At 41.5% G+C, this 21,326-nt stretch overlaps 1 protein-coding gene across 1 annotated transcript; it reads left to right on the top strand.

Moving 5' to 3' along the window:
- Positions 1 to 2,013: 2,013 nt before the first annotated feature.
- Positions 2,014 to 10,072, top strand: USP26 (ubiquitin specific peptidase 26). Its single transcript, XM_017660138.3, is given in 3 exon segments — positions 2,014 to 2,033; positions 5,879 to 5,942; positions 5,945 to 10,072. Coding segments are annotated over 3 exon segments (2,673 nt in total). The 3' UTR covers positions 8,534 to 10,072.
- The last annotated feature ends 11,254 nt before the right edge of the window (positions 10,073 to 21,326 follow it).

Below are 21,326 nucleotides of genomic sequence, written 5' to 3'. Positions count from 1 at the left end.
CCCAGCTTATTCACCTACTCACCCTCCCATATTTTGTGTATGGTGGTGATACTTTCTAAGCCCAGATCCAATGCAAGCCATCTAACTGGTGGAGATTTTTTACTTGGACTGTTTTGGGAAATGCAGTGTGCTTATGAGGTACATCCTACCTAGAATCATAGTATCATAAGGACGGGTCCTCAAAGGGAGATTAGATAGATGTTCATTTTCCAGTTAGTTTAATCCGCCCTGATAGTGGAATTCACTTATTCAAGGTCACTCACCAAGTTACCTTTAGTTTAAAATAAATGTGAGTTGAAGTTGTTTGGTTTTTCAGAGCTCTTGCTTGGGATTATTGGAGATACCCAGAAATTACTGGAAACCTCTATGGTAATCAGCTGGCCCTGTCTTTTCTAGTTCCATATGGGGGCTAGCACATTACCTCACGGGTTCTTCATCATTTCTATCCAGTGATGCTTGCTTGGTATCTGAGCAGAATTTCTCACCATATGCTAGGTATGTCTTTGTTCTCACGCTCCACATGTTCTCAAATGTAAGAAGTTGGAAATAAAATGGTAATTAAAATTCACCTCCTGTACCAAACCACCTCCTATACCTTGACCCTTACCTGTTCAGTGAAATAAACACTTGAGTTTATATACGTGATCATAGTTGTAGTCAGATGCCAGTGGAAGAGATCTGACAGAGAGATAATACTTTCTCATAGACATTGAGCTTAAAGGGCCTCGTAGGGTTCGTTCATCTGCCTCCAGACTGTAACTACCTCCAGAGTTTCTCCTTTTGCAATGAATGCTTGGGGAATGAGAAATGCATGTTCAAATGTGAATGGTGTATTCCCATTGGTTTTCAGGTTTTTCTTGCTCTTGAAATAATGAAAGAAATATAAATACAAGATACAGAGGATGAATACTCCAAAGGCTTCACAAATCCTTAGTAAATTATCTTAATAGAGAATTCATAACATAGGCTTCTTGATTCCTGGGCTTGCAGGCATTCTTCCCTTGGGCCAATTTCTCACTTGCCCTGCGGAGTTTTTTTGCAGAGGTAAGGACTGAGAAATCTCACTCCAGGAGAGCCTCTTTCACAAAACACTGCTCCTACCCTGGGTATATGTCAAGCTCTAGAAAATGGCAGTTAAAGGATATTTCCCAAGATCCTTTGTCCCCATTGGAGGCAAGGACCTTTTTGATTGTGGTGTTTTTACACAGTGATGCATTTAGAGGCTAAATTGTTTAGGTACAGTGAATGCTCACATCCGTTGCATCCTTAAGAGCACTGGCCACAGTACCCAGCATGGAGCAAACACTCAGGAAATCATCATATGCAGCACAGAGCAGATGGTCAGCCAAATACTATGACCAAGAAGATGAATGTAAAGGGAATTAGTAAATTAACAACAAAGAAGACATTTCTACCCGGAGTTTTTTAACCTTACAGTCAGCTTCTTGACCCTGAAGAGCATGCCTCCACATTTGACTGGAGGAGTACAGCTTTACAAGTTTCCAGCTGTGGTTTGATATTGGTAGCTAGCCCAGTGTGTTGCACTGGTAGATGATCAGTCCAATTTAATGGACTGAGTTTGTGGGTAAAAGGAGAAAGAGAAGAGCACTTCAGCTCTCATGACTTTGGACTGGAGGAGGAATATCACCAATGCGAAGTTCATTTTAGACTGCATGGAATAGTCACATAGTGCTTGTCAGTGGACTCTTAGAGAACTGATACATTTTGCTTCTAAAACCAAGCAATCAAAGGAAGCACAAAAAGGCCTTCGAGACATGAAGCAGAGTCAAGAAGGTGATTTAAGCTTTAAGATGTGCTGGGAATGGGAGCAGTGATTAGAGCCCTCAGTGGCTCGTCCACAAGATGTTTCTTAATTTTCATTTTCCATGCTCAGTGGGCTCAAAAGAAGTCGCTTTTATTCTGGAATGAAACACAAGCATGCTGAATTGCAAAGAAGGAATAATGAATAGAGACATCATTTTGGAAACATGTCTCTTAACTGTGTTTTCAGAGATGGAGAGTGGAAATGCCAAGTGAGTCTTAGATTATTTCAGCTATCCTCAGAAAGAACAGACAACAATTTTTGGCAAATACAGATGAGCTGGGATTGCAAACTTATTGAATGCACCCTGGAAGTGGTTCTGGGGTTATAGGTTCTCTCGAGTGGTTGAAATAGGAACAGTTAAGAGTTCTTTTTTGTGGAAAGCAAGGAGTTTAAACTCCTACTTAGTATCTACAGTAAGACAGTGAACTATAAATAATCCAGACAACTTGAATTTGCTGTTGTGCTTGAATGTTTTTATGGCCCCATTTCCACCATGATAAATATGATCATTCTCTCACTTGGATGCATATGTAACTTTCATGTGTGGATGGGTGCAGTCCCTACTTCACTGAACACAGGTTGATAGACAAAATACTTGGTAAAACAGAAATCTCACTTATTTATGCTCGACCAGTTTTGAGTTTTTGATAATTTAGACAGCATTTGCTTTAGCGTTATCCATAAAGACATGGTTTGCTGAGCAAGTTAGTAACACAGACAGGGTTCAGGAAGAATATTTAACCATCTAGGAGAAAACAACTTCCAGTCAGGTCTTGGACATGCTTTCTGATACAAACATTTGTAGTGCTAAGTGCTAACCTGTTCATTAATTCAGATTGGTTCACTATGGTGTTACTCAGAATTTTAAAATTTTGAGTCATAACATACATCTGATCCTTTTCTTCTGGTTTTGAGTACAGGAAGCTAGCTCAGGTTATATGCACCCTGTGGCCACAGACAGCTGTAGGAGCCACTCTAGCCTATGTGTGATGGGCAGGAAATTGTTATTTTTATTCTTATTTTTGTCAGTGAGCCTGGTACTCTGTAGAGTTGACCATGGTGTCAGTGGGAAGCTAGTCACTCATATGGCTTCTTTAGAGTAATGATGTATCCTATGGAGGGCTAAGCTTGGAAGAAGCAAGTGGGGGAGGGTGGGATATGCTTACCTGATACCTCAATGCCTAAGGTTTTGGCTTGGCTTAATGGTAAATATCTGTGAAGGAGGATCACTGAACATTGCCATTTTGAACATATTTGTACAGTGCTCAATGTGAATGGGCGTATACTGTTGGCCATTGGAAGGAATCACTCTATTTTAGGGAGAAATATTCATTACCAACAGGATGATGTCTTGGTTATTAGGGGGAATAGTATGTTTCAAGTCCATCTTAATGTCTTTTTAGACTATTTGGGGTGTTGGGAATCGTTCCTTTACTTACTTGGTACCCAAGAGTCTGCTTTGCTTGAACATGGTATCACAAGTTGAGTGAGTGAGTATTCACATAGGAAGTTGAAGATGTTTTCAGAAAGCTGGGGCATTTGGCTGAAAGCTTTCTGTATTTTTTAACCACTTACAATTGATACAGGATTGACAAGCAGAGTTACCCATGGTGGGATTTGTTGATCTTTTTCTGACCATTTAGTGGTCAGTTAAGTTTTCAGTTCTACCTTGACTTCTTATTTGTAGGTTGTGCTGATCTTACTGCACTGTCCTGATGCTGTTCTCATAACCTAATGGTACTGTCTCTTTGCCTAGCTCAGTGATTTTCTGTCTGTCATTTCACTTACTTTCTGCTAGGATGAAATTAGGGACCCCACAGGATACTGAGCAGGACCTACAGAGATATCTGCTTTGTCCTGAAGCGGGCATTGTGTACTTGGAAATGTGAAGAATGGAGGTTATACATTGATCATTTTGTGAGACTAATTAAAAGATGCTAAGGTATCTTCATGAGTGGTATGTTTTCCAAGCCTCAGAACTTGTCTGGGAAGTTCATGAACTGCAAGTCAGAATGGATGACTGAAGTTCTCAAGCCAGAAATGACCCAAGTCAGGCAACTTTGGTACACCCAACTTGTTGAAATCTGTGTCTCACTGGTGGTTTGAAGGGCAAGGCACCTGGGGAGCAGAGAAATGGGATTATTTCAAGAAACAGACCTAATTTAGTCTGTGGGAAATAAATGTGAGGCACTTCATTCTGGTTGCAAAATGTAATCAATTGAAAGAATGTGGAAGCAATTCTATCAATCAGGACAGTGCTAGAGTGCAATAATAAAAATGGTTACTTTACAGCCTGAATTTCATGTTGTCTGGAACACAAACAAATTTCACACTCACTTGTACAGGTTCCATAATTTTCCCTGGATGAAAATACCTTATTACATGTCCATAGATGGCTGGGTATGTCCTAAAGGTGTTTAGATATTATTTTCTGGAAAAAAGAATATAAGACCTAAGGCCTGCTAGAGGTTGTTGCATGTGATTTTCCCATTGCTTATTACTGGTGGTCCAGTTACACTGTAAGGTCTCATGACAGTTCTCCTCAGCCCAGCTGACCTAGGGAATCTACTTGAGACAGGTTAACATGAACATAAGTGCAGGTATGAGGAAAGCAGGACTAAAGATCCTAGAGATGGTGTTGTTTAGTACATAATTCATCCATCGTGACAATAACCAGTTTTTCTCTAGGCCATATGATGATGCACTAATAGGAAGTAGAAATATGAACATAGGTGGAATTTAGTAAGAAATTTGTATGTCTTAATAATAGACCCCTGAATGCCAACTTGGTTTTACCCCCAGTATAATGGCCAGAGGGGCACCAGGCCACTGGTTTTCTTTTCAACCCTGGGCATTCTTCACTTTGCATGGATTATACTGACATTGAAACTTTGGGCATGCTTCCATAGGAACAGCAAAGCCAGCATTAGAGCCAATAGGAAACTCTTCCCGCATCCTATCCTATTTCTTACAAATCGCTTTTACTATGTGTATGTTTATTTAATAGTAAAGCATAGTAAACACAATCTTGAACTGAGTCTTAGTCATCATTTTAGCCAGCTTTCAAAATTGTGATGAGTTTTTTTATGGTCTTGTTCAGCATGCCTTTAAATTTTCAGTTTACCCTGCATTTATCCTTAAGAATTGGGATTGCTTAGAATACACCAGGTTGTCTTGGCTTGTTGGAGCCGGAGATAGCCAATTCTTTGGTACCTGCTTTAAGCAGTGGTAGTTTAGCCACCATGTGGGGTAGAATGTGGACTTCACCCAGTGCCATGTGAAAGAAAGGAACATAACTGGATTTGGAAAGAGGTAGATTGTTTTACTTTTAATGGCCTGTGTATGAAGTCATCTAGACTTCTGGACACCAAGGGCTATTCATCTATTACTGGGTTGAGGGCCACATAGTGCCTCACAGTTTCTTATTCACTTACTGTGGTTGCCCTGGAGGGGGTCATTCTATGACAGGAGGATTAGCATATTATATGCACACACTTAAGACCTTGTTCATAGTGTTCTTCAGCCATGTTATTGAAAGTCTTCCAAGTGTGTAATGATTTCAGTCTAAGTGGGGAAATTAATCAGAAGGGACTCTAGTATTGCAGTGGAAAGGAGATTTAGTGTATGGGAGTAGAGTTGAAGTTCTATCCAAGTATATCTTTGATAGCTTAAATAAATTTTCTTGATTTTTTTTTCCAGGAGTGGTGTAGGCTTGGGAATCAAGACTGCTTTTCTGAAACCGCAGACAGCTCCTGAAGGGTATTGATTGGTTTTGTCACTAAAGAACTGTATATCCAGAACCTGAAGAGGCTCTAGTATAAAAGCAACACTAGAAACAGAATCATTCTGTAGAGAACTAAAGAACCATTTCTTACATTTTATCTCAATGTGAACTTGCAAAACAAATTGGAACTTCAAGATTGTCAATAATTTAGGGTACATGTATTTTACTTGTAAAGAAAGCATGGCTGCCCTGAGGGTACATATTTTTGTCCAAATAGGGAGGAAGAGAACTGGGATGTCTTAAGTCAAAAGAAGTGTTCATTGAAACAGTGGAAGGAAGGAAGGTAGACTAGTGGTCTATTTCAACAAAGAATATAAGACTTTTCAGCTAACAATAATATTAAAGGAGTAGCCCTTAGATCCTATAGAACAAACCAAAATCACCTGCATTTAACTTTTCAAAATGACAACTTCTTGTTTATTGACAGATTGTCCTGCAGAGATGCCAAAGAGTTGAAGATGTTTCTGGATTGAGTCCATCAAAATAATCTTCAACCACCTATGGGGTCTGAAATGGGTAGTGGTGTCTTTTCCAGCATGACAGCTGAGAAGAAAAGCAAGGAAAAGTCATTCTGCAAAGTGAGTATGACGTCAAGGAATGAACCTTCTGAGGCAGAAGAAGGAAACAGAGCACTTGACCTTCAGAAGCTACTTTTATTGGTATCAAAGTCATTAACAGACCCCTGTGAAGAGTTACAGGATAAGGGATGTGAGATGAGGGAAAGGATGCTCTCCTCTGGCTCAGAGTTAAAGGGATTCCTGAAAAACACAAGGAAAAGGAAGTTCGTGAGCGACCGCCTGAGGCAGTTAAGCCCCCAAAATAAAGTATTAACGTCAGAAAAGACAGAAGAGGATAAGAAATTAGAATTTCAGCTTTTATTCAAAGCCAGTTTTTTAAGAGACCCTTCTGTAGAGGGCACTGTGTTCTTCCAAAATCTCTCTGAGAAACTGTATTTGGCATTTCTGTTGGGACTAAAGTATTGTAACGATAACTCAGAGTGGAAAAAACTCAGAAAGACCTTGGGCTTTTACCCACAGAAACTGTCACAGGGCCTCATCAACTTGGGGAACACCTGTTACATGAATGCAGTTTTACAGGCTCTCTTTTCAATTCCATCCTTTGCTGAAGACTTACTTAATCACAGTTTCTACTGGAGCAGCGCTGACCTCAATGCTTTTAACATGTGCATGACAGAACTGCTGATTATAAAAGATGTGGATATCATAAAAGTCAAGAAGCTGTTACTTAAGAATATTAAAAGAAAAGTTTCAGCAGTTGCAAGTTCATTCTATGGCAACACAGAAAATGATGCTTATGAGTTTTTAAGTCACTGTTTAGATCTGATGCAAAGGAACAAGGGCAAATTAAGCACAGTCAGGCAGAGGAAAACGGAATCTGAGGAAGAAAATTCACCTCAACAAGTTTTTGCTGACAGTGCTGCCACCAACCTGCTCGCCTGCCCTGTCATCAGCAATTTTGAATTTGAGGTGCTGTTCTCTCTTACTTGTAAAGAGTGTAGTCACATTGTTCACAAAACAGAAGTGTGTAATTCTCTCTCCATCAACATTCCCTCAAAAAGCAAAGCACTTCCTGTGTCTATTCAGTCTGCTTTTGATTATTTCTTCGAACCAGAAGAGCTTGAGTATAAATGTGAGAAGTGTAAGTGCAATTATTCTCTTGCAAAGCACAAGTTCAGTAGGCTACCCAGGATCCTTATTGTTCATCTGAAACGCTATACCTTAAATAAGTTTTACGCACTGAGTAAGGATGACCAGAAGGTGGCTATTCCCAGATATTTAATGTTATCTTCTCATTGCAGTGAAAACATCAAATCACCTATTCCCTTGAGCAAGAATGCACATAGCAGGGAATCCCAAATTTTTAAATTATTTGATAAAACGTATTCTGAACTCATCAGTTCATTGACACCTTCAACAAACTTGACCTCGGCATCCCAAGAGTCCCTGGCTCCACACATTGGATCAGACAAAGAATCTGAACCACAGAAGCACAAGATGCCCTGTAAAGGGTCGAGCAGTGAACAGCAGCAAACAGGCCCGGGAACTAAACCGAGTACAGTGGAGTTCAAATTGACAAACTCAGGAGATGGAGCAGTCCCTGAAGAAAAGCTGTTAGCAGCTGACTTAATGATGAATCTAGAAAACACCTTTGCTTCTCTGAAGCTTGAAAATGAAGGTAAACCCAGTAACGACCCAGATGCATCTCTTGCAGAAGTTCCTCCTGAAGAAATTCTTGCAAATCCAAAAGAGAAGAGAGATGAGAAAGGCAATGAGTGTGTAGATTTTGAGACGGTCTCAAATAGTACTGAAAATTTTTCTGAAGATAAAAAAAACAGAATTATAGAAGAATTCCAAAAAGTGGCTGAACAGATCCAACAGTCTAAAAGGGTGAGACTCTATAAACAAACCCTTCAGCTGGCACTGCTTCAAAGCCTTCCGAATCCAAATGCCCAGGGGTGCACAGAGAACCTCAGAACACCTAAAACATCGAGTCTCCAGAAAGCCAATGTGAAGTCTGTAGGTGCACTGGGTTCCAATGAAAAACCTGGGAAGAAAGATGTGAAGGAGACAGAACCAGAACCTAAGGCAAAGGAACACAGAAGAAATACCAAGGTGAAAGATAGTCATGCCTATCAGCTCATTGCTGTTGTCAGCCACCTTGGGGACACTTCCAGTACAGGCCATTATATCAGTGATGCCTATGACTTTGAGAGGCAAAGGTGGTTCACTTACAATGATACGCATGTATCAAGAATCCGAAAGGATCTTATGCAGGAGGCTAGGCTTCGCACCGGGTACGTCTTCTTTTATATGCACAATAAGATCTTTGAAGAGCTGTTGGAAAGGGAAAAGAATTCCCAATGTGGCAGCAAAAAGGCAGAGGGGACCCCTCAGAAGAAATAAAAGGGACAGATCTGCTTGACTACCTCCTTGGCTACCACTTCCCCCGTGGAAAGAAAATTGAACTCTGGCCAAAGGTGAAGAGGTAATTGGTCTCCAGGATAAACATTCAAGAGGAAACACTTATAGGAAAATAGCCTTTCTAACCCTAATACAGACACCACAATCCTGCAGTTGCCACTGTAAATGTTCGTTTTTCCCATTAGACTAGAACTGTGTTTTATGTATTCTAATGCAGCAGCTTTAAATGTAATCCTTGAACCCAGCAGCCCCAGGAACATGGAAGAATTTCTTAGAAATTCAAATCTTGGGTTCTGCAGTTAACTAATAAAGAAGCTCAGGTGGAAGTAGCAGCAATTTGATGGAGATTCTAATGCTTGATAAAACTGACGAACCACTACTGTGTGTATAGAGTATCTTGTTGTATTTTGTATTTCTCTGTTGTACATTTGAATTGCTGGTAACTTATGACCCTTGAGAGTGTATAGATGAGAATGAATGTCATGTCAAGTTTCCAGATTGTTCAACTCCTCCTTTTCCAGTGCCAAAGGGAGATAACACCTTCAGTCTTCAAACTTGAGGGTGAATATGATCTTCTTCTGGGAAAAGCCTGATGGATCCCGGGGTGGTCATATTCTGTTGGAGCTCCCGGCAACTCAGGGATATCCTGTGACATTAAGCACATGCCATCTCTGTAACTTAATCTTTTCTTGCCTTTGAGGTATTGAATGTGTTACACCTTGTATCTTTGTTATGAATGAATTACTTGTACTCAACCTCTTTTCTCATTTCAAATAGAGGAATTGAATTTTCGGACCCACTTTTGCCAACAGGGGTGTCCCTCCCTCCTTGTGTAGGGTATGGTCTTAGTACAGCTGTGTTAATCCAAGAGCTTGTTCATCCTCCTAATCCCAGGGGCCTTTAAAGAGGTGAACTGAATGTACTGGTGTAGGAAGTTAGAAAGTACCCTCTATGGGAAGAGCCAGATTCTAAAGTTTGGGAATTCTGTTGTTTGGAACGCAGTATATCTAGAAGGTCTCTATAGGATCTGAAGTTTGTTGAGGTAGAAAGGGGTGAATTCTTAAATTAATCACTCTTCTGGAAGACACAGTAATGAGAGATTTGTTCCTGTGTATAGTACTTCAGCAGCTGGTGTGGTTGAGGGATAAGGCTGGAGTTACATAAGAGAGTGATAGTTTGGTTCCCAATTTCACGCTTTTGACTTCTCTAGAATAGTTAAATCTGAGCCCAGTTACACAGGCATTAAAACAGGAGTTTTGGTAAGAGTGAGGGAAAAATTATTATTTTGTTTTGTAAAGAGAGTGAAAATGCCAGTAATTTTAAGAGGTTTAAAAATGATGGGGGTGGAGTATAGAGCATTGTACATATAAAAATGCTGTTCTTCAGCAGGTAGCAGTTTCAAATGCAGGGCAAATCGAAAGGAGAAGCAGATGGTTGGGGTAAGCATGGCAGGGAGGACAGGACAGAAGATGTCTTGGGTGGAATCCCCCATTCCTCTGTGAGAAGAAATTGTTAGTGCCCAGTGAATGGCTGTATACTTTCAACCTCTTTGTTACATTGTTACTTCAAATAAAAGATAAATTCTTCAGTGACTCATTGGCTGTTATTTATTATGGATTTTTCTCTAATCTATGGATCAGGTTTCCAGGTCATCCATGGATATCAAAACCTTTGACACTCAGTATTAGTTTTCAATTGCTTCTGCAAAACTGTAAGATGAGGAGGTCAGGAGTCTGAGATGGGTATTACTAGGCTAAAATCAAGATGTTGGCAGGTCTACCTACAGACCTCCTGGATACTCGAAGGGTCCAACCTGTTTCCTCACCTTTCCCAGATTCTAGAGGCTGCCCACATTCCTTGGCTCATGATTTCATTCCTCCACCTGGAAGGACAGTAATGTCAGGCTGCATCCTCACACTGCCATCTCTGGTTCTCCCTCTTCTGTCTGCTTTTTCCACTAAGCACCACAGTGAGACGGGGCTCACCCAAGTAATCCAGGATAATCTCCCTGTTTTAGAGTTATCTGATTAGCAACCTTAATTCATATTTGTCTTATAACAGTACATTCCCAGGTCCCCAGGGTTAGGTGGATATCTTTGTGGGGCCCTTACTCTGTCTGCCACACCGTAGTAAAAGTTAATGGAAAACTATCACAACAAGAAAAGAAGCTGACTGATGGGGGACTCAGAGCCTTGGACAATGGTTTTGCTCACTCTACCAGGCAAAGAACCCAAACCGTGTGAGGTTTAGCCAAGGATGAGGGAAAATTGTAATTGGTAATTGAAGAACTAAGACCTTGAGACCAGTTATAGTAACAAGGGCTTCAGTGGCTTTGCATATTTTCTTTATACTTATTAAATGCTGTGTCAATTGGTACATATTCAACATTCTCTTTTTCTTTTTACTACTTCCTTTTTTTCACTTTATGTACAAGTTATTGGAAGTTAACTTTACAATTTAGTCCTTAGATAACAATATTGGACAGGTGTCTGTCTGAATTTGAGGGATAATTAATAGAGCCTGCAATGGATGCAACGACTTGGGACTCCAGTAGGAGAACAGTGAAAATGTAAAGAAGTATTGGTGTATCAGGTAGGAATACAGTTATTTGGCTGTGGTAAGAGTTCAGATATGTATAGAGGGGTGCATATGGAAGCTGAGTAACCAAAACGATGGGCTGTGCCAGTTATTAATGTGCTGCCCTCTCAGCTGCAAATTCACCCATTAATACATGCTCTGCAATAATGGACAGATTTCCTTTAGGCATTTCTCCTTCATAGTAAGCACATGAGATTTCTCAATAGAGGATGCACGAGGTGCATTGCAAGTGGAAGGGACGTTCTCTTACTGTTCCCAGTTGCTGGGGTGGGTTAGCAGTGTGAGTTAGGGTCCCAAGATTATTTGGTTGTGTACTAACCCAACCACAGAACCAGAATGTGTGATTCCTGATAACTGCTCAGCCCCAGCCTAACCCGGTGATGACATCCCTGCTGCTATCTCAACCTGGGCACCATGAACTCCAGGGCTCTGGCTTGCACCAGACTCCCTTTAATAGTGTGCCTTTCCTAAATTTGTGCTCCATGGCCTTTCTAATGCCCAGCCCTCCCGGCAGGAATTCACACACTCCAGGCTTCCTGCCTCACCAGCCCCCTCAGTCCCTCAGCAAGACTGCATAACTGGCTATTGGCTGTAGCCCGATTTGTGCCCTGGAGAGTTACCACCAGGGACTCCCTTCCCTCTGTGTCCCTGTGAATTCATGCACTGGCTGAGGCTTGTCTGCACCCTGACTACACTCTGCCTGTACCCCAGATGGTGCTTTCTCGTTGCCCAGAGACTGCAGACCATGTTGGGTTCAGGCCAAACCAACAGACTTCTTTGCTGTCCAGTAGGTCACAACCACATTTCTAACAAGATCTGAACCCTAGTCCTGGAGATTTGGGACCTCTTTACAAATTTGTCCTTTCTTGGATACTCTCCCTCAGCCCTAGGGTCCAATGCAGGTTTTGTTTTTTTATATTCTATAGTTGCTCTTAGAGCAGATTAATAATAATACTTTAACTTTACCTGTTTCAATAATCATTTCTATCTCCTGATTGGACACGGACTGATAACAGGCTGAGCACGTGAGGTATTCCAACTCTAATACTCCAATAAAATCCAAAGATATTACTGTGAGATTCTTTGTTTTGATTTTATTTAGTATTTCTTTTGGGTGTAAAGAGTGCAAAGAATGTAGGTTGGAGAACCATAACCCTCCAGTTGCTGGTGCAGCCTCTGACAAGAGATGGCTAAGATACCAAGCAAGCACCTCTTATTTTCATGCTTCATCTGTTATAGGGGTAACAATAAGTATCACCAGATGGTTTTTGGGGTGAGTGGAGTTCAGACGGGTTCACTCATGTCAGTGACAAGGACGTTGGGCCAGAATATCACTCTAGCTCTTCATCCTCTGTTGAGCTGGTTATACTTTTGCTCCCTATGTTGACCCCACCCAGTAAAAGCATTTCAAAAGAGAAGTCTAAGAAAAGGGTATTAGACTATCCTAGAATAGTTGATTATTTTCCCTGCTGAAGGTCTCGGTGGCTGGCAAGCAGCAATAGGACTGTGACCTCCAGGTGACTCTGATTGTCACTTCAATTTGGTGGTAATGCATGAGCACTACAAGGATACTCATACCTGGCACCAGGAACTGGACATCGTGGCATTGGGCAGCAACAGCACCAGATCCATACAGGACAAGGCCTTCCCAGCCTGCAAGGTAGAGTTCTAGCTTCAGCCTCTTCCTCCCAGAATCTGTCAATGTCCTCAGATCTACCTGTGTCAGAAATTAACCAGATACTCTTCTCAAAAAAAAAAAAAAAAAAAAAGGAAAGTTTCATACCTGAGAGTACCACCAGCCAGACTACTCTTTGAGACTTTGTGTGTTCATATACATAATACATAAGCATACAAATATTATATATACATGCATATATTTATATGTAGAGAGATTTATTTTAAGGAACTGGCTCATGAGCTAGGGCTGTTAAGTCTGAATTCTGTATGACAGGCTGGCCAACTGGAAACTCAGGCAGGAGTCAGTGTTGCAGTCTTGAGTCTAAAATCCATAGGGCAAGCTGGCAGGAAACTGCTGCAATCTTGCAGAATTTCTTTGGGAAACCAGATTTATTTTTCAGACCTTCAACTGATTAGATGAGGCCCACCCACATTATCAAGGGTAATCACCTTTCCTACCAACTGATTGTAGAGGCTGTCCACGTCTACAAAATAACTTCACAGCAGCACCTAGATTACCGTTTAATTAAATAACTGGGAACTACAGCCCATCTAAGTTGATACATAAAACTAAACATCACGTGTTATGTGAGCCCACAAACCCAGTGTGCCTTAAGAAAAGCATAAGCAAAAGGGGGCAGTTCTGTTAAAGTATACTATATTTCATATTACAAGCCTAAATCATTACAAGATAAGCAAAGAATTCTTAGGAATAAAATTTTAATCTGGCAGTATTAAGGACAAAAAACATAAACCCTACTTCCTAAGGAAATTGTTCCTTAGGCTGCTTAAAACTGTCAAGCAGCTATCCAGTTTCATTCTTGCAAGAACCATCATTATTTTAAACCACTTTTGCACATAAAACTTACTGCATAAAATTAGCAGGTTTCCAAGAATGGAGTATTTTCATCTGACAGACACATATTTTCTCTCTAATTCTCCTGTGAGCCACCAACCCTTAATGCCTCTGGGGGGCACCCCTGTGGTTCTCTCTGCAGGCAGCTCCCGTAACTTGCACAATCAAGCCTGTCAATGGAAATAACATACTTCCTTGTCTTATCTGCACATCACAAAATTCCCTGCCACAGAAATGAAATGCAAGACAAATAACATAGATGAAGGGAAATGACCACTGCTTTTGTGTACGAATGAAAAAATACTGGGAAGGCCAAAAACTAAGACTGTAGACCAGAATTCAACAAACTATGGTCTGTGGGCTAAAAATGGCCCACTGTTTTTGTAAGTGGAATATTATTGGAACACAGCCACACCAGTTTATTTACATATTATCTAATTACAGAAGCCCTGTCTCATACTTGCGAAAAGGCCTGGAATGCCTAATGTATTCATTATCTTGCTAGGGCTTGAAATTCTCCATTAGGAAGACATCATCTGGGGATGTTCCTATTGGTAAAGGAGAAAGCCCTGAATAGTGTTCATGGACTCGGATGTTTTTCTCTCCCACATTGTACCCTCGGGCAGAAATGAACACCAGGATAGGAGGAGGGAGAGAGGAAGTGGGAGCATTGAGAGGTGCTGTGGGGCTGAGCATATGAGTAAGGGAGGGTTTGGCTGTGAACACAATTTACCCACATCACCACCGGCCAGGCTGCTCTTTCAAACTTTATGTGCTATATGTGTGTGTGTGTGTATGCACACACATATGCTTACATATATATATATATATATATATATATATATATATATATATACATGTGTATATTTATTTACATATAGAGAAATTTCTTTTTGGATACATGCAGAGGATAGGGAGCACAGGGTGGTGGACTTCTATGGCTCTTGTTCCCTGCAACATCTGACGAGGACAAGCCCAGTGTGGAAGAAGGGCATGGAATGCACTACACTGAGACTTGGGACAAATACCAAAAAGAGAGAAAGAGGTTCCAGTTGAAGTGAATTCAATTAACCTCAACAAGGATTAATTGAGTACTTCATCTATACTAGCAGACAAAAGGTGGATAATCTAGCTGAGAACAGAGAACTTGATCTATTTCTGTCAGCGAAGCTACCCACCTTGAAATAATAGCCATCAACACTAACTCCACCCACTCCCTCAACCAGCATATAGCCAATCAATCATCTGTCTCTTCCTTTTCATTCATTCCCAATGCTACCAGCCTAGACCGGGCTGTAATCAATCAACTCAGTCAACTAATAATCCTCTGAGTCTGTGATGTATATATGAAAACATAACTGATGAAACCATATACTGCCAAAGGGAGAAGCTAGACATCAAGAGGAATAAAATTTCAGAGAAAGGTGATTGCTGTGGTCTGGGTTGATCAGAGAAAGCTTCAAGACAGACGTGGCAACTGAGCTGAGCCTTGGAAGTTGCACAGAATTCAGACACGTGGCAAGGGGGTGATCTCAAGTGAAGGGGTGGGTCCAGCAATGGCATAACATATGGAATTCCTTCTTTTTAGGACACACAGTGGCGCTAAAGCAGAATCTAAAACCTTGCCCCCTCAAGATGAGTGAGATGCCTCACTCAACATCCGAGTGAGACCAGTGATAAAACACCCAGCCCAGACAATGTGATCATTAAAGTTTTCACTTACATTTAATTAATGTGAGAGGATGTGCTGATTAATGGTCTCTTGTGTCCAGGACAGTGTTACTTACGTTTAAGAAACACAATCGTGTGTGCAAGTGACACCCCACGCACACACCCTGTAAAATGGCATGCTAGTGAAACAAATCCACCATGAAGAAATAAAGGTGGCATCCGGGTCCATACTGACACCGTATTAAGAGATTTTCATAGTTCATCATACCTTTGTGAAATTCTTAAGGAATGAATATTATGTTATTTCTAATATATCAAATCTGTACAACTTATCTATGACAAATCACAAAATATTCTGCAGGACAAATATGCAAGCTAAGTCGTGGAAAATCTCTCCTTTGCTATGTCTTTCAGAAACTAATTAAATATAAAAAGCTCCTGTTGAATGTACATGTAACTATGTACTTTCCCACCCAGATATAACATACTTCCTCACCTACCCCTGCATAGTCATCTTCATGGCAGGTAACCAGTGTGAAGGAAATGAGCACAGACAAACTCTTTCCCCACTGGGAATGATCTCTTTGTAGTCCCCAATTCCTTATGACATGTCCAAGGGCCTCTACAAACTGCCTAATGATGAACAACATTTAACAGGAGAAAGGCTGGCAACTGGGCAGTCCTGTCCAGGCCAGAGGTGACTCCAGAGAGAAACATGCAGGAACAAGCCCCTACTGCCACATCCACACCTATCAGACAGCCATCAGGATAAATACCCTCTTGCTTTCCCAAGATGGCAATTCTGTGTTCCCACCAAAAGAAATATTTTTCCTTTGAATGAGTAAAACCCATCCCAATCCCCAATAGATGTGATATCCTGTGTGTGTGCCACTGAATAAATAATTCCCTCAAAGATGTCCACATCCTAATCCCCAGAACTTGTCAATATGTTATGATACATGGCAAAGGGGAATTACAGCTGCTAATCAGCTGACCTTAAAGTGGAAGATTATCTTGGATTATCTAGTAGGCCCAAAGTAATCACAGGGATCCTTACAAGTGGAAGAGGGAGAAAAAGCTAGAGAGCTGGTGGTTACTAGGGGCTGGAGTGGGGGAAATGGGGAGATATTGAAGTAAGTGTATAACCTTAACAGTTACAAGATTAACAAGTCCTGGGGAATCTGATGTATAGCATGGTGATTTATAGCTAATGATGCTAATGCTGCTGTATTATATACTTGAATGTTGCTAAGAGAGGAGATCTTAAATGTGTTCACCACAAGTGATAAAAATTACAGCATAGGAAACATAGTCAATAATGTTGTAATAACTTTGTATGGTGACAGATGGCAACTACCATTACTGGGTGAACATTTCATAATCTATGTAATTGTCAAATCACCATGTCGTACACCTGAAACCAATATAATATTGTATGTCAACTGTACTTTGATTAAAAGTAGAAATAAAAACTAAATAAGACCATTGCATAGCTGTAAGATAAGATTTAAAAAAATGCTCATATCACAATAAAGAAATGATGATTATGTGATGGGATAGATGTGCTGGCTAATCACTTCATAGATAAGTATATCAAGTCAACACGTTGTACACCTTACACTTATACAATGTTAAATGTTAATTTTATCTCAGTGAAGCTGGAATAAAAGAAATACCCCTGCCCTCTTGTGTTCTAGAAAATGGCTTATTGCAAAGAATCTCTCTTCTCCATATACTTTAGAGATGACTCGATGATGACCCCTTGTTTACCTATGACAAGGCCAGACACAGACCCTCCAAAATCCCATTCCATGTCTCATCAATTGAACTGTTTGTTTCCATTGACCAATATGGCCAGAACACCAGCTAACTTGATTTGACCAAACTTTAGTCCAGCTTCTTTCCTCCTCACAGGTCCCTGGACTTGGACTCACTCTCAGCCTGAGCAAGCATCAGTATGTAGAGTGGCCCCTCCTGAACAACCTGTCCTGAAAATTGGCTCACCACAGAGAAAGACATTCCTTGATGAACTGTCCACTCATGCTATATGCTTATCCCACTTCTCCCCCTCCCCCAGGTCTTTCTAGCGTCACTTACTCATTCCTATAAAAGAAAAGCCCTTTCTGCCTGACCTTTAGGACACATGCAGATCCTATGGTCCTACAGTTCTCTCTATGGCCATGATCCCCCTCCTTTTATTGTAATAGTCCCCTTGAATCAAGTCTGTCCTTACCTAGGTCTGGCTTTGTTTTTCTTTTGGCACAAAGTCTTCCTTGCCTCCAAACTGATTGGTGCTTGACGATCGGGCTCAATTAGGTAGAGATTAGTAGAGAACCCCTCTTTCTGCCAGTTTGTTCAGTAGCACAAAGAGACCAAAATGGCCACATGGCACTCTAAACCTCCAGGTCAGTGGCAACATTTGTGTGGCCCCCAACAGAAGTGTTCTTCCACTGGCACTAATGTCTGGAAACCCGTATAGCTCAGAATTCCTGGACTGCAAAGCAAAATTTCAGGAAACACGTCATTAGGTGTAACAGTGAGAAGAGCCACTCCCATTCACCTTTGGATTCCAGGACCCATGGATTCTGGGGATGGAGGACACAGCCCACATTATGGTCGGTGACTTAAAGTATAAACTGCATCCCGTGAGACTGAATCCTATCCTAGCAAGGTGTTTTCTCCCAAGTGGCACTGTGATGAAGTCTTCGGTAAGCCACCCCACCTTGCAATTAGGCCAACTACCTGTGGAGAAGGAAGGGTGTCATAAGACCAGTTATTTCCATAGACATGAGGCCATTGGTGCACTTCCTTGCTGTGAGATTAGTTCCCTGATGAGATGCAGTGCTGCATAGAGTGCTGGCAGAAGTATTGCTGGCAGGGAAGATAAACCCATGCCCAGAATATATACCTGTTTCAGCAGGGACAAATATTTGCCCCCTGTATGGTGGAAGAGATCCAGTGTAATCTGTTAACACGCGGCTGGCTGGTCCTGCCGAGGAGTGGTGCCACATCTGGGGCTCAGTGTTGATCCCCGCGATCAGCAGATTCCACACTCAGCAGTGCTGCAGCTGGGTCAGCCTTCATGGCCAGAAGTCTGTGGCTGTTTTGCCCATGCACATCCTTACCACCACAGCCACTTTGTTCATAAATTCATTGATCAAGAAGTCAGGTGGCTGGAGAAAGAAGCTGAGTGACATTCACAGAGTGCATCAGTTTGTCTGCCTCATATCTTCGCATTCTGTGCCCTTCCAAGTCACGTAACCACATGCCCCTTTTCCAGACTTGCTCACATCCACACCAGTGACCCACTGTGCACCTGCCAGAAGCAACAGAGAGCCCTTTCTTCCTGCAATGTCGCTCCAGTGCTCTTTCTCAGCACAGCCCAGTACCATGCTCACCGTGAAGGAGAAATTGTTTAAAGTAATTCTGTCCATTACTGCACAGCAAGTCTGGACATATGAATCTGGTGTTGAGACAATAAATACACTGACAACTAGCACAGAGTCCTCACTTCAGTGTCCAGGTCTCTGCTTATTTGGATTAGAATCCTGTGTGACTGTTGAGCTAGTAGATTTTTGAGCCTCAGTTTTTTGACCCTTGGAACACAGCTCAAAGGGTATATTCCCCAATCCTGGATCCATCTGTAATGTTACATCCATTTGTATGTTGACAGCAACATATTTTCCAAGTACTTGAAACCAAATAGGTCCCTTCAGAATCTTGCCTAAAATTGTTGCTCCCTCCTTTTGCCACCCCACAGAACACTTGCTTCACTTAAAACATTTTAAAACAAGTTACACATTAATTCCACTGTCATGGCTACTCCAGGAAGGCAGGATAGCTCAGCTGCAAACCTACAGCTTTAAGGTTATGCTGAAGAAAGACTTTGAGAGTTGGGAGTTGCTATACTAATAGGCCATGCCCCTTTGCTTCCAATCACTTTGCTGCAGAGGTTGACAGATGTGCATGAGGAAAGAAGAGTGAGTTAGTGATAATAAAGTACCAGCAGCTGGCCTGATGCAGCAATGACTTTCTTATGCCTCAGACTGGACAGCTTGGGCAGGGCCCTGGGCACCGTGGAAACAAGCAGCTTCTGAGAACTCTCCAGCCATCAGTAGGTCCTCCAGTACATCGTGGGTATTCTTGTGCATGATTGGTATCCTTGCATCAGGGTCTCCCCAGGGGGCCCTTAGGGTGGCAGCAAAGTGTCCACAGGAGTTTCCTCAATTCCCACAAGCCTGTGTGTGGTCTTGAGGCAGATAGTTTTCCACTCTGCTCAATAAAAAAATACAAGCCCATTGTTGCTCAGCTTTTGTATGCAGCAACCGGGTGCAGGGGCACCATTACCTCAGAGACCACTTTTGCTTTGGATGAATTCCTACTGTCTTTCATAGCCCACATGGCTGTCTGCTCTCTCCTCAGGCATTCATTAGCACCCTCCATTCAGTATTATCCTGACCACTGCCTTGCCCCACAGCACCCCATTCTAATTGCTTCTGACTCTGTCTTGCTTCTCACTCCTTCCTCTTAACCATCCCTTACAGCACATGAACATTTCCCTTTTCTCAGTAGGCTGGTCCCCTCCAGGTGTTGGGGTAATAGCAATTGCCCTGTCAACGTGAATCCTTCCTTCCTAAAGCTTCACTCCCCCTCTCACTGATAGCATTCGGGGTCTTGTGGTGAAGAGCCAGGGTTCCAATTCTGAATTACTCCTGGGTCTGGTAGGTATAAGGCATATTTCATTTAGTCATATTGGCCTCACGGATTTTGCTCTAATGGCCATTTTTTTCCATTTGGGATCATATTAATAATTCTGAGGGAGAAGCTGGGGTCCAGCAGAGAGAAATACAAGTGAGAAATTTAAAGTTTGCTAAGCAGAGACTATCGTTTAACAAGAATTATGACTATTATTGAAAATTATTATCTTCTCTAGACGATTTTCAGTTTCCTCTTTTAGAAGCTTCTAATTTTCTTTTTGCCCTTTTCATTTTACAAGCAATTGTCTATGAGTGCAACTGAAGTGCTAGGGATCTGAGCTGTTCTTCTTAAAATTGGAAACTACGAAGTCTAAGGAATAAATGTGAAAACGGATAGTATGTTTCATATACTGTCTCTGTGGGTCTTGTTTTTGTTTGTTAGGGGCACGATTCCCATAAAGAGGGAAAACACACTACTGCATTTGTATTAATTATTAACCACCATGCTAATCATTCTTTGCGTAAGTCGGGGGCCAACAAACCACTAATGGAAAACTTCTCTGTTCTCTGTGTTTGTAACTTTACCCCAAACTGGTCAGGGTTGTAGTGAGAAAAGTCATCAAGATTTTGACCTCCATAAGCGGGTAAATTTTGAAGCTGTCTTACCTTGGACAAGCTATTCAATGCCTGTGCCTCAGTTTCCTAATCTGTAAAACACACACACACAAATTCCTTTATCCCTGGATGAATGTGGGGATTAAATGAGATAACCTGTGTGAAAATACCTCACATATGCTTAAGAGTTAAACAAATGTTGAACATTGAGGCACCTGCACTTTAGGGTTACATGATGGTTACAAAACCAAATTTAAGAGTTACGTGGAATAACGAAATAGCACAAAACATTCCCTTCCCAAGTTGTTGATGTCTTAAACTTTTAAAGCTCTTGCTCCCTGAAGAAAGCTGGGAATCAAAAGTAATGTTATCCAGTTTGTTGTTCCCATTTCCCTCCTCCTTCCCATCCCTCTTCCCTGTGCCCTTCCCCCCACTATCCCCAGTACCATTTCTCTATGAGGTTATAGGCAGTTCTTAAGCAATTTACTTGAGTCTGGTTTCCTGGGAAGTCTAGATAGGAAATATCCAAGGGTGTGTTGGAGCTCTTTCCCAATGGTATGAGGTGTTTATGCACATTCTCTGCTCCACAGTTAATGAAACCCATTGGTAACTGGAACTTGGCTATGGTGGGAGTGTTTACTCCACAGAGACTGAGAAACAC

The sequence above is a fragment of the Manis javanica genome, chromosome X, assembly GCF_040802235.1.
Source record: "Manis javanica isolate MJ-LG chromosome X, MJ_LKY, whole genome shotgun sequence".
In the NCBI taxonomy this organism is placed as follows: Eukaryota; Metazoa; Chordata; class Mammalia; order Pholidota; family Manidae; genus Manis; species Manis javanica.
Note: the sequence above shows the minus strand (reverse complement) of the source record. Positions and strands in the feature narration are given on the sequence as shown.